Source organism: Rousettus aegyptiacus, unplaced genomic scaffold (assembly GCF_014176215.1).
Source record: "Rousettus aegyptiacus isolate mRouAeg1 unplaced genomic scaffold, mRouAeg1.p scaffold_m13_p_2, whole genome shotgun sequence".
NCBI lineage: Eukaryota > Metazoa > Chordata > Mammalia > Chiroptera > Pteropodidae > Rousettus > Rousettus aegyptiacus.
In genome coordinates, this window is record NW_023416295.1 from 154,505,864 (window position 1) to 154,517,313 (window position 11,450).

The window sequence follows — 11,450 nt, forward strand, 5'->3', positions numbered from 1 at the left end:
TACTCATAATATTAATAACTATTGTTTATTGAGTTCTTATTATGTTTGAAGTACAAAACTTAATATTTTCACCCAATTTGAATCACCATAGCAACATTATCAACATTATGAAGTGGATAATATAGTGTTTCAATTTATAGGCAAAGACATATGTTCAGAGTGTTAAGTAATTCTCCAAGATTACAAATCAAGGTGATAGCAAAGGAAAGATTTGACACTAGCTCCATCTGGCTTCAAAGTTTTCTCTGCTACTATGCTACACTGCCACTGTATATATAGTACCTCTAATTAAGTTCTAAGATTACCCAGGTGTCATAGATAGATAGATAGATAGATAGATAGACAGATATTACATATATATGATATACTATTAAATCGTACACTTGAAATTTGATTTTATGAATGTTACTCCAATAATTTTTCATAGAAAACATAAAATAAAATTACCCAGGTCATCCGTGGCTGAAGATAAGAGCCATATGTGATTGACTCCCCAGATTCCTAAATCTACTGATGATTAAAACAGTCAAAATTTAAAAAGGAAATGTGAGACTTGTGAAAGACACAGTATAGAGATAATTTGCTACTGTGAAATAAACAAACAAATATGGATGGACACTGGAATCAAAGAATCTGGTCTAAATGCACACTTTTCCACAAATTTAGTGTGACTTACTCTTTCAGGTTTCAGGTTTCTTACCTGAAGAGTGGGTACAAATTTCTCTCCTCAAATACTCATGGAAAGTACAGGTTTCCCTTTCATAAATTACTTAGTGAAATATCCTGAAACACTATCAGAATCACCACTTTCCCCGCCTGCAATAGACATAGCCCAAGAATTTGCGTCAGCAAATATGAAGCAAAGCCTCTCCTTCCTCCTACCAACGATTGAGTCATTCTCCTATTAGGTATCAGTAGCTATTTAAACACTCCAGCAGAAGCTCACACATTTTTACTTTGTGGAAGTTCTTGACTGCTTCACTTTCTCATTCTTGGAATGAATTTGGAGGCAACTTTTGATGACCTCAAGAGTAAGACTATGAAGGATCAACCTGATCAGAAACCAAATGGAGAGAAAGCTAAAGGTACTAGGGATGGTGAATGTGTATAGGGAGAGAATCCTGGATTAGTTTAAAACTGCAAATTAACTGAATATAAGAGTAGGAAGTCAAAACACTGAGTATGGGAAAATATGACAGAATTAAGGTTTACTTAGAAGAAAAGCAAGTTGGATATAATGGTAATGATGATGATGAATGAATGAAATAACTTGGTATGAATGATCATGTAGTAGACAATGATAACTTTCATTGAACCTTTACTATAGGCTACGTTCTCTACTATTCACTTACATGCACTATTTTTCTGAATCTTCACACCTTGAGATTAGGACTATTATTGTTTCTCTTTTACAGATAACTAGCTGGGGAGCAGAGGTTTAACTGAATTACCCATTTCATGCAACTAATGATAGAGCTAGAATTGTATCATAATCTCCCATTTATCCAGAATCCAATCTATCAGAAGTTTCAGAAAATGTTGAAGTTACTCAGTATTTATACAATGATAATTTTTATAATGATGTCCTTAATACATTGCAAAAACTGGACATATTTTATGCGTTATTATAAGCAGAGTAAATAATATTCAGTGTGATCTAGCATAAATTATGTTTTATTGTATAGTGCTGCTTTGAAAAACTATAATCTGATATACACAGTAAGTTAAACTGCTTAAGTATGAATTAATTTATAATCTCAACTCCACAAACAATCTGAATAATTTGACATTTATCTTATATCCATTCTGAAAAAAGGAACAAAATATTAAGAGGGGAAGTCATAAAAATGTCAGGAATTTGGATAAGGAAATTCCAGGTCATGTTTCCATAAACAAAATAGAAATTTCTCTCAGTAGCAAAAATAAGTACGAGCATGGAAAATTTTAACATTTGAGCTGATGAACTTAACTTGGTATGAAAATAGTATGGCTTTTATAGGTAGACTTACAAGTTAACAGTAGTTATTTGCTCATTCATTCATTCATTCATTCATCATACAGTATATACTGAGGGCCTGAGTTTTACTACAATTATGAAGTTAATTTTCTTAGAATTTGATTATATCAATCACCTACTGGACAAGATTTGATTGCTTTCTGATTAGAAAATTACTAGTAGGAGTGGGAATTAGATGAATGCTCTCTACTTACCAAGGAGACAGGACAAATTGTGGCCTATAGAATATGGGAGTTTGCTTTCCCTGCACAGGTGTGGATCCTGTGACTTCGAAAAATTCATAAGTTTCATCACTTAAAGAGTAGTGGACATACTTTATCTCCTATAATATCTACTCCTGTGGAGCAGATACTGACCGAGGGAAATGCTGGTTGAAAGATTTACACAGATAAGATTAGGAAATTATTTGCACAAGACACTACTATCTTCTACTTCTTCTCTGCCAACTTGCTGCACAGACTCTAGGAGCTTAATAACTTTGAATCTATGAATGAACCATATTCCTTCATGTCAAAATTTCTATCTTGTTTGTATCATCTGCAGAGCCTAAAAGAAGTGCTTTTGGCATATGAAAACTCTGTGAATAAATTTGACTATTGATTGATTTAGATCATTACTTGTTTGCACTAGATATTTTGTGGTGTAATGTTCCAAGTCATATAACTACTGACAATTGGTTTAAAGACTGATGTTGAGATTTTAATATTTGTGTGAACTTGGCAAATCACTAGACCTTTCAGTTTTCTTCTTTGTATATGCAGGGTGATATTATCGGTCCCTTATTCATTTATCTTACAAGATGAGGAATCCAAATATATTAGGTGAGATATTTTCCCACTGAACCAAAATATCTGAGCTCTTTTAGTGATGGAGCACATAATTAGACATACATACACCTGTGGCTACATAATTTATTTATTTCTATATTAATAGTGATATTTTTTGGTAACAACAGGGCCATATCTGGTGTAAATATAGAATGTGAAATTAATCTGAGTCAAGTGAATGTTGAGGTTTTATTTCTAGTTTATTTGATCAATAATCTAAGTTCCAAGATGTAATTTTAGTGGAATAAAAATAGAATAGGAGAGAATTATATTGTAATTCTTTGAGGAGCTCTGGTTGATTAACTGACTAAAGCTTATTTGCTTGATATCTGACATTCATTTATGTATGTTACTTATAAAACGCACTGTGTGTGTGTGTGTGTGTGTGTGTGTGTACATGCACACACTTGGTCTATATTAAAAACATCTGGCTCTCTGCCCTGCGGTTGGAATTGATTTAACCAGGCTGGACTGAGAATTTCTTGAAGGGTCATTGTGGTGAGTAACAGACAAAGTATAAGCTTTAGAATCAGATACTTAGAGTCAAACATCTGGTGTTGAATCTTGGCCCTTAAATTGTGTCAATTGTGTGACAATGAGTCACACAATTCATCTGTAAATATGGATAATGAATTATTTGCAGAGTCCTTGGGAAGACTGGAACTAAGCAATGCAAAATACCAGGTACAGATGAGATCCAAAGAATCGTTTGATTACTCGCCCAAATCCTTTTTGTCTTTCTGATTCTATCTTCTGTCACTCTAGGTCTTCCTTTTCTTTATTCTCTGTGGTGGTGCCCTGTGGCCGTGACTCTAGGGATCCTTTGCCTGGGTTTACTGGTGACTATCATAGTGCTGATAATGCAAGGTAAGTGCTGGCATAGAAAAATGACAGAGGAAAAAAATGAGAATTTATAAAAGTAGTTTATAAATTGGTTTCAGAACACCTTCAAACAACCTTGATTTAGGTACATTTTAGGCAAACTTTTTAGAATGAGTGGGAAGATGAATGGGTATATACTCTCTCAAATTAATTGAGGCATGGAATGAAGATTATGAATGCAAAGTTTTTGTTTTGATTTGTTTTCATAATTTTATGGATAGAACCTATGTAAACCTTAGCATAATGAGAAAGAAAATAATTTGAATAACTTACCTATAAGTTCACCTGAAAGACCCAAAAGTGAAAGAAATGTCATTTAGTTTATGTTGAGCTTAGCGATTATTAAATACCACTTTGAAGTTAAGAACCAGAAACACAGTCTAATAAATAAAATATTTAAAATAAAATATACTTCAAATTCATAGTATGGCTATTTAAGAAAGAGGATGTTGAGAGGAAAAGAAATGAAGAGAAGGATGAAAGTGGCCTGGAAGGAAAAAAGATGTGCCCATTGTTCATCTAAGCCACCTGTGTGTTCAGATTGTAGATCTGGGTCATTTCAGCTTTCTGGAATTCAAGTCCTTAAGGCTTTTAAAGTGCTATTTATTTTTCAGTTGTTTAAGGTCACAAACCATTTATTTTTTCAATTGATAAACACTAAGGCCTTTCACAATGATCGAGATTTGTGCCCTTGACAACTGGCAATAATTGGAAGTCTTTCTCCTAATCTCTGTCACTTTACAAGGTCAAATCTGGCCTTCAAGGCATTTGCTACTGAATCATAAAACTTCCAGAACTAAGACGCTCGAGCCTTAACATTTGTTGCCTGCTTGATTTCACAACCTTCATCTCATCTCCACCCTTCCTAAAATGTGCTGTAGGAAAAAAAAAAAAGTTTTTAGACTCTCGTGACACAGTAACTCAAAATAAGTGTGAGTATCACAGTTCTTAAATAAATTTAGGAAGTCTGAAAGGGTAGAGAGTTGATGGGAATGAGGAAACAAATAGGCTAAATCATTAGTGACATTCTTACTAACAGTCATTAATTCTAATTGGTTACTGACTATTTTAGATTGTTTGTATTTTATTTATGCCACTGATACTTATTTTGGGATTACTTTTTATTTGTGTGTACCTCTCAATAACAAGTAAAATCTTGATAATTTTTTAAATCACAAGTGTCTGTGACAGTTCTTGATATTAAAAATACATATTGCAGGAATATGAAAAAACTTTCAAATCAATAATTTCTGAGTAAATTTGGGTCAATTCCTAGTGATTTATTTGTTGTCCGAAAAGATTATTTGATTCATTTATTTGATTTCTTCAAAATCCAGTGGAGGGATTTTTATTGGGGATTGGAAATAGTCTTAATTCAGCTGTGATTTAGTATCCCAGGTGTCTGATCTTCTAAAGCAACAGCAAGCAAATCTTACTCACCAGGAAAATATTTTGGAGGGGCAGTTTTTAGCCCAGAAGGAGGAAGAAAAAGCTTCCCAGGAGTTACAAAGAGAGCTGAAGGAAATGATAGAAATGCTTGCTCAGAAACTGAATGAGGAATCCAAAAAACAAATGGAACTTTTTCATCAGAACTTGAATCTTCAAGAAGCTCTGAAGAAAGCAGCAAATTTTTCAGGTATAGGGGAGGGAGGGGTGAAGAGAGGTATTCGAAACTTCTCAGTTTAATCTTAACTCTTTTTTAGAAATGTCTCTAGGCACAAAAATTGGCATATGAATATGTGTATCATTGTTTACACAACATTATAACATAATTTCATAATGTTCTATACCAGAAGTTCTCTATTTCTGTCATCCCCACCCCATCCTCTGCCAAATTCTTGATACCTAATTTAATTAATAACACTTTTGGTGGAATTAAGTTTTCCTTTCTCAAAAATATCTCTTTCTTTTAAAATTCTGGTTTTGAGATTTTTTTCTGAAAGAACATGCCCACTCTTACTTCTTGTCACAGATTTTCTTATCTCATTTCATTCCAATGTATTTTAATCATTGATTTCTTTCTTAAGCAGTCTCCTTTGTCCCTCTACCTCTACGTTAGCTTTATTCTATGGCACTATTTCTTAAAGTGTACTATATCAATTTAAATTGAATCAATAGAAGTAGACCGGCTTAGAAGTATTAGGTAGATACTTCAGATTAAACAAAAATCCGAGGGGCTCAGAAAGTCAGTTTACTATGAGAAGAACTGAGTTGATCTCAGCTGTTTAATGGACTCATACTCTAAGAGGTAGGTAGAAATAGCATAGTAAGAAAATGATAATGTAAAGTCTGATGTTATTACAGAAGTTTTTTCTATTAATCTTCCCACTGTGTAATTGAATCAGGTATATGTTTTAGTCATAAGGAGAGTTAGAGGATGTGAGAGGGAGTACATTTCTTCCTTGGAGGTGTATAAATGAGTCTTATTCTAAACATCAATAACTAACTGCCACTAATAAATAGTTTTCTCCAGTTTATCTGTGCAACTCAATCTCAACCATGTAATTTCTTTGACTAAACTTTATATAATAACAGTTCACAGATAACCACAGATCATTTTATTTTATAGATGAAAAATTTGAAACCCAGATAAGTTAAATGTTAATAATAATGATTAGAAAGTTCATATAAAGTTTTGCAGTTTATAATCCCTTTATTATTTACAGGGTTACTTAACTTTCCACAGTAAGCAGAAATTTTTAGCAAAATTAATTTTTAGCTAAGTGTCAAGCATCTATTTAATCTCTTTAAGGAGGAATTATTGAGAAAATAAAAGAATACACCATCTCTAAGAATACTTACAGGGGGAAAGCTGGTATATTAAGGATAGGAATGTTAATATAAACAGAAATAGCTACAACTAGCCGGTGGTTGATTTCACAAGAGGGGCTGTGAAGAAGTTTTGCTTTTATCTGTTGCATGGAATTAAATCTACGTCAGGACCTTTCAGAACCATCTCCCAGAGATGCCAGGCATGGATAAATAATTAAAAATAAGTGATATGTCTTTCACTGGCAGATATATTACATAACATGTTTCATTCCTTGACAGTGTCAGATAAAGGCCAATTAGTAGTGATACCAAATAAAGCACTGCTTTTCATCACGTAGATTTGAGAAGATTCTCAAAAGCATTAATAATAAAAGACCACCTGGAAAAAAATATCCGTTTTCTCAGGTTTGAGACAAGTTTTATGTTCCTTACTAAGAGATCTGTGGTCCTCAGTGTATATATGAAGAAGGAAAGACTCTGAAGAGTTACCATATGTGGTTTGCTTGAGGTCACCCAGCTAAAAAAGATTCAGGGTCTTCACAGTTACATACTTTACATTTAGCCTAGACATTGGTGATGGTTCTCAACCACAAGTTACTGTACATATTATCACCCAAGTAGCTTGTTTAAAATGGTAGATTTCAGGTTTACCCCAGGATTCTGTATCAGAACATCCTGAGGGGCACCAAGAAATATTTCCTCAAATGACTCCATCTCAGAAGTTTGAGAGGTAGTGTGATGTAGGATTAAACGCACAGACGCTAGAATTAGACTGCCTAGGTTTCAACTCCCATTTTCTCTACCCATCAAACGAAGAAAATGAATGCAATCTGTTTCACAGTGTTGTTGTGAGGATTAGATAAATTAATATATGTAAAGTACCACTGACAGTTTTGGGCACAAATAGAAATATTTGTGTTCATTAAATAAAAATAATAATTAAAATAAACACATGTGGTTTGAGTACCACATTTTGAGATTTGTCTTTCTTGCTTTGTCATGGCTTAGAAAACCTACCTAGACTGCCCTTTAGTCCACAAAACCCAATGTATTCTTTCCTTTTACATAAAATGATGAGATTAGGCAAATTAAGAAGTAAAAACGCCTGCTTTCAACCTAGCCTTCTATTTGCCTTTTCTCATTTACTTTCTTCCTCTATAACTCAGCACCCTCCTACATTCTCCTGATAAAGCCTACTCTTATAAAATTATCCAATGGTTTTATGCCACAATGAAAATTCAAATTAAAATGTTGCTTTTCTCAAGGGTTTTAGGTTATTTTATTCCTTCCTTCCTGTCTTTCTTTCTTTCTTTCTTTCTTTCTTTCTTTCTTTCTTTCTTTCTTTCTTTCTTTCTTTCTCTCTCTCTCTCTCTCTCTCTCTCTCTCTCTCTCTCTCTCTCTTTCCGCTTTTTTTTTTCTTCTGTTTTCCATTTTTGGTCATAGCATAGACCAAAGGGCTTTGTTTTCTATTAAACAGATTCCAAGTGTTACTAGCTCATGGAAGAGGTGATGATGATGATGATGAGGAGGATTTGGAGTTTCTTTAAAATGTCCATAAACATATAGACATTGCATATCTTACCTATTGATTAAGGCCTCTGTTGGTACTTTGGACTGAAATTTTTTCCCTATTTTCTGAAGTCTTATTGAAATTGAGAAAGTCACTTTGTATCAACATACTGTTCTACCTAGAACATCTCTATCCCAAAGAAATATAATTTGTGCTGTATTTGCAACATTAAATTTTCTGGTATTACATTAAACAATCAAAGGGTGACATGAAATTAATTTTAATAACATATTTTATTTAACCCAATATATCTGAAATATTTTTGCAACACTAATCAGAATGCAAATTATTAATGGGATATTTTACATTCTTTCTTCATACTAAGTTTTTAAAGTCAGGTGTGTATTTCATACTTACAGTACCTCTTACTGTAAACTAAACATAATCCAAGTACTCAAGAATCACATATGGTTCATGTATAACATGTGTCTAAAATCAGGAAGCACAGTATTTAAGTCTAAATCCATTATTCAAAGACCTGAAATTTTTAAATATATAAGCATATCTTTTTAGTAGCAGAACGGCTATTAAAAAGACATTCTCCCAACTCTCACTTTCATTATTCTAAACTTAACTTTAAAAAATAGATAAGACCCCTACATATACTGCCTACAAGACACTCACTTCAGATTAAAAGTCACACATAGACGAAAAGGAAAAGGATGAAAAAAGATATTGCCTTGATAGACCTAGAGGATATTGAGCTCAATGAAATGGATTGGATAGAGAAAGACAAATAGCACATGATTTCACGTACATATGGAATCTAAAGAACAAATAAGAAACAACAACAACAAAAGTGGAAATAAACTCACAGAGACTATTTTGAGGGCTACTAGATGGGCAAAAAAAGGTAAAGGGATTAAGAAGTATGAATGGATAGTTGCAGAATAGACATAGAGCTATAGAGTGTGTAGCATGGGGAAGATGGTTAATAACGTTGTAATAAATATGTAAGAGGGAAGAGGGGTGCTAGATTTAGTGGGGTGATTGCTTTGTGAGCTGTGTGGATCTCTGATAGCTATGCTGTACAACTGAAACTGGTATAATATTGTGTGCCAACTATAATTGAAAAAAAAAAACTAATTGAATTGCACAGTGTAAACAAAAAAAATAGATGAGATTCTAAAAGTAGATCCCAGCTTAAGCCTTGTTTTCTTTTTCAACAGCCTGCTTTTGAATTTAGTTTACTAAAATCAGAATGTTTTTTCTTTTTCTCCAAAAAATGGAGAAATAAAGACTCTGAGTCTATTGAGGAATTTGCAGAATCTGAATTTAATTCTGATTAAGAAGACATGGTATGCGTGGGAAAGTCCCAAGGGGAGACTTGATTTTAAAATTATAGAAATATTTTTACTCAAGCATAACTCACTAATTACATATAACATACTTCCTAGGTCCTTGTCCCCAAGACTGGCTGTGGCACGAAGAACACTGTTACTTGTTTTCCTCCAACTCATCTAATTGGGAAAAAAGCCAGAAGAGCTGCTTGTCTTTGGATGCTCAGATGTTGAAAATTAATAGCCCAGATGACCTGGTGAGTTTGTATGGATGTGTGTTGGGCTGGAGTTTTGGCTTAGAGAGAAATAATTCAGGTTTAGGCCCTCTATGGAGAAACAGTTTCTTGAGTTAGAATACCTGTTTTCTAGTCTAGCCTAGTTACTAATTACATGCCCTTTAACGGACAGGTTACAAAGTATCTCTAGGCTTCAGTAAATATTTCTGCGAAATCATTGAGGGGGTGGAATGATCTCTTTTGGTTCTTTAATTTTGCGAATCTAATCTAAAATGACTACGTTGACTCCACCATCAACTCAGAAATGTCACTCCCCACAGGAATTCATCAAGCAAGCAAGTGCCCATTCCAGTTTCCCGTTCTGGACCGGGCTGTCCCTGAAGGAGCCCAGCCGTTCATGGCTCTGGGAAGATGGTTCTCCTTTGATGCCCCATGTGTAAGTTTCCTATTCTTTCTGATGCCCCCATTTAGAAGTGTTCTGTATGTAGCCGAACTTGCTAGTGAAGTTACTGCAGCATTCCAGACAACGTCCTCTTCTTGCCAGAGAGAAGTTTGGGAAATTTTGTGACAGTCTCCTTCCCCAACCCTCTCACTGAGGGGCTTGCCCTTCTCTGAGTTTTCCTTCCCATTGTTACTGCAGATTTGAAGCTTTAAACACGAAATGTCAGTAAATTTACTTTTATTTTTTTCCTCCCCACCCCCAGGTTTAGACTCCAAGGAGCTGTTTCCCAGAGGTATCCTTCAGGCACCTGTGCATATTTACAAAGGGGAGCTGTTTTTGCTGACAACTGCATTTTGAATGCATTCAGTATATGCCAGAAGAAGGCGACTTTACTGAGAGCACAGTGAATTTGAAGGCTCTGGAACAAAAGGAGAAGTCGATCTTTGAATTCTCTTCTGGAATTTAAGCTATTTTTCCTCACTTAGGCACAGACCGTGAGAGCCCTGAGAACTGATATTATCTGACTGTAGAACATCTTAGCAGGAAGTGGGACTCCAGCTGTCCGACACCTTTATATCAAAAATTTTGATTCAATCTCTGTCTACCTTTTTTCACCTAGCTTGTCCTAAGCATTCCTGCCAGCCCTTGGTCCCTCTTCCCTTTTTCATTTTAAAGGTTTGCCCCTCTCTAAGCCTTGGAACCCTCTCTACCTCAGCGCCATCTTCTCTTCACCCTCGTAAAACTGCATAGAAGATTGAACAGGCAGAACGTGCCCAACTGCAAGCAGAGGGCGAAAAGGGGGAAGGATGTATGGAAAACAGAGCAAATGAAGAAACAGAAAAGGGAAAGGTCAGACAGGATTCAAGACACTTAACATGTCTCAATGTTAAAGCTGCCACTGCTGGTCTTTGAAATCGTGGTCTCTCTCCAGACTCCACCACTATATGCGCACGCGCGCGCGCGCACACACACACACACACACACACACACACACGCACACACAGGCGTGCATGCACACACACACACACACACACGCACGCACACACAGGCGTGCATGCACACACACACATACACACATACACACACATCCCGTGTCTTCACATTTTGGGGGCAATTTGGATGTCTGAAGAAGTAAACGAGTCTACAATTAAGTATAGTTCCTGAATGAGTTATTTCTTCATTTTTTCGCTACCAAAAGACAGCTTAGTACCTTTAATTCTTCGGAACAGTATTTGGTAGATTCACGAGGTGGATAGTCCAGAGGAAAAAACAGTTGATTTATTTTTCCTCTAAAGTACATACTCTTTATAAATTACCTCTTTTTAATTTTGTTTTACTATGCTATAATTCAGAAACATATAGGACCAAAAAATAATGACACTCGATTCTAAAACAAACTGAGCCAGATATAAAAATATTGCTGA

The 11,450-nt window shown here is 34.9% G+C and overlaps 1 protein-coding gene across 1 annotated transcript; it reads left to right on the forward strand.

Annotated features, from left to right (window-relative positions):
• Nucleotides 1-930: 930 nt before the first annotated feature.
• On the forward strand, nucleotides 931-11,177 carry OLR1 (oxidized low density lipoprotein receptor 1). The gene is made up of 6 exons (XM_016128916.2): nucleotides 931-1,085; nucleotides 3,610-3,711; nucleotides 5,117-5,362; nucleotides 9,466-9,605; nucleotides 9,905-10,020; nucleotides 10,289-11,177. Exons 1-6 carry the CDS (start codon nucleotides 998-1,000, stop codon nucleotides 10,431-10,433), a joined length of 837 nt encoding a protein of 278 aa, XP_015984402.1. The 5' UTR covers nucleotides 931-997; the 3' UTR covers nucleotides 10,434-11,177.
• The last annotated feature ends 273 nt before the right edge of the window (nucleotides 11,178-11,450 follow it).

What these genes read in the sequence shown, in the direction of transcription:
- OLR1 (XM_016128916.2), top strand. Translation starts at nt 998, where the DNA reads ATGAATTTGGAGGCAACTTTTGATGACCTCAAGAGTAAGACTATGAAG. An exon ending in AAATGGAGAGAAAGCTAAAG is followed by an intron (nt 1,086 to 3,609) that starts GTACTAGGGATG and finishes CTGTCACTCTAG; the next exon opens with GTCTTCCTTTTCTTTATTCT. An exon ending in TCTCCTTTGATGCCCCATGT is followed by an intron (nt 10,021 to 10,288) that starts GTAAGTTTCCTA and finishes CCCCACCCCCAG; the next exon opens with GTTTAGACTCCAAGGAGCTG.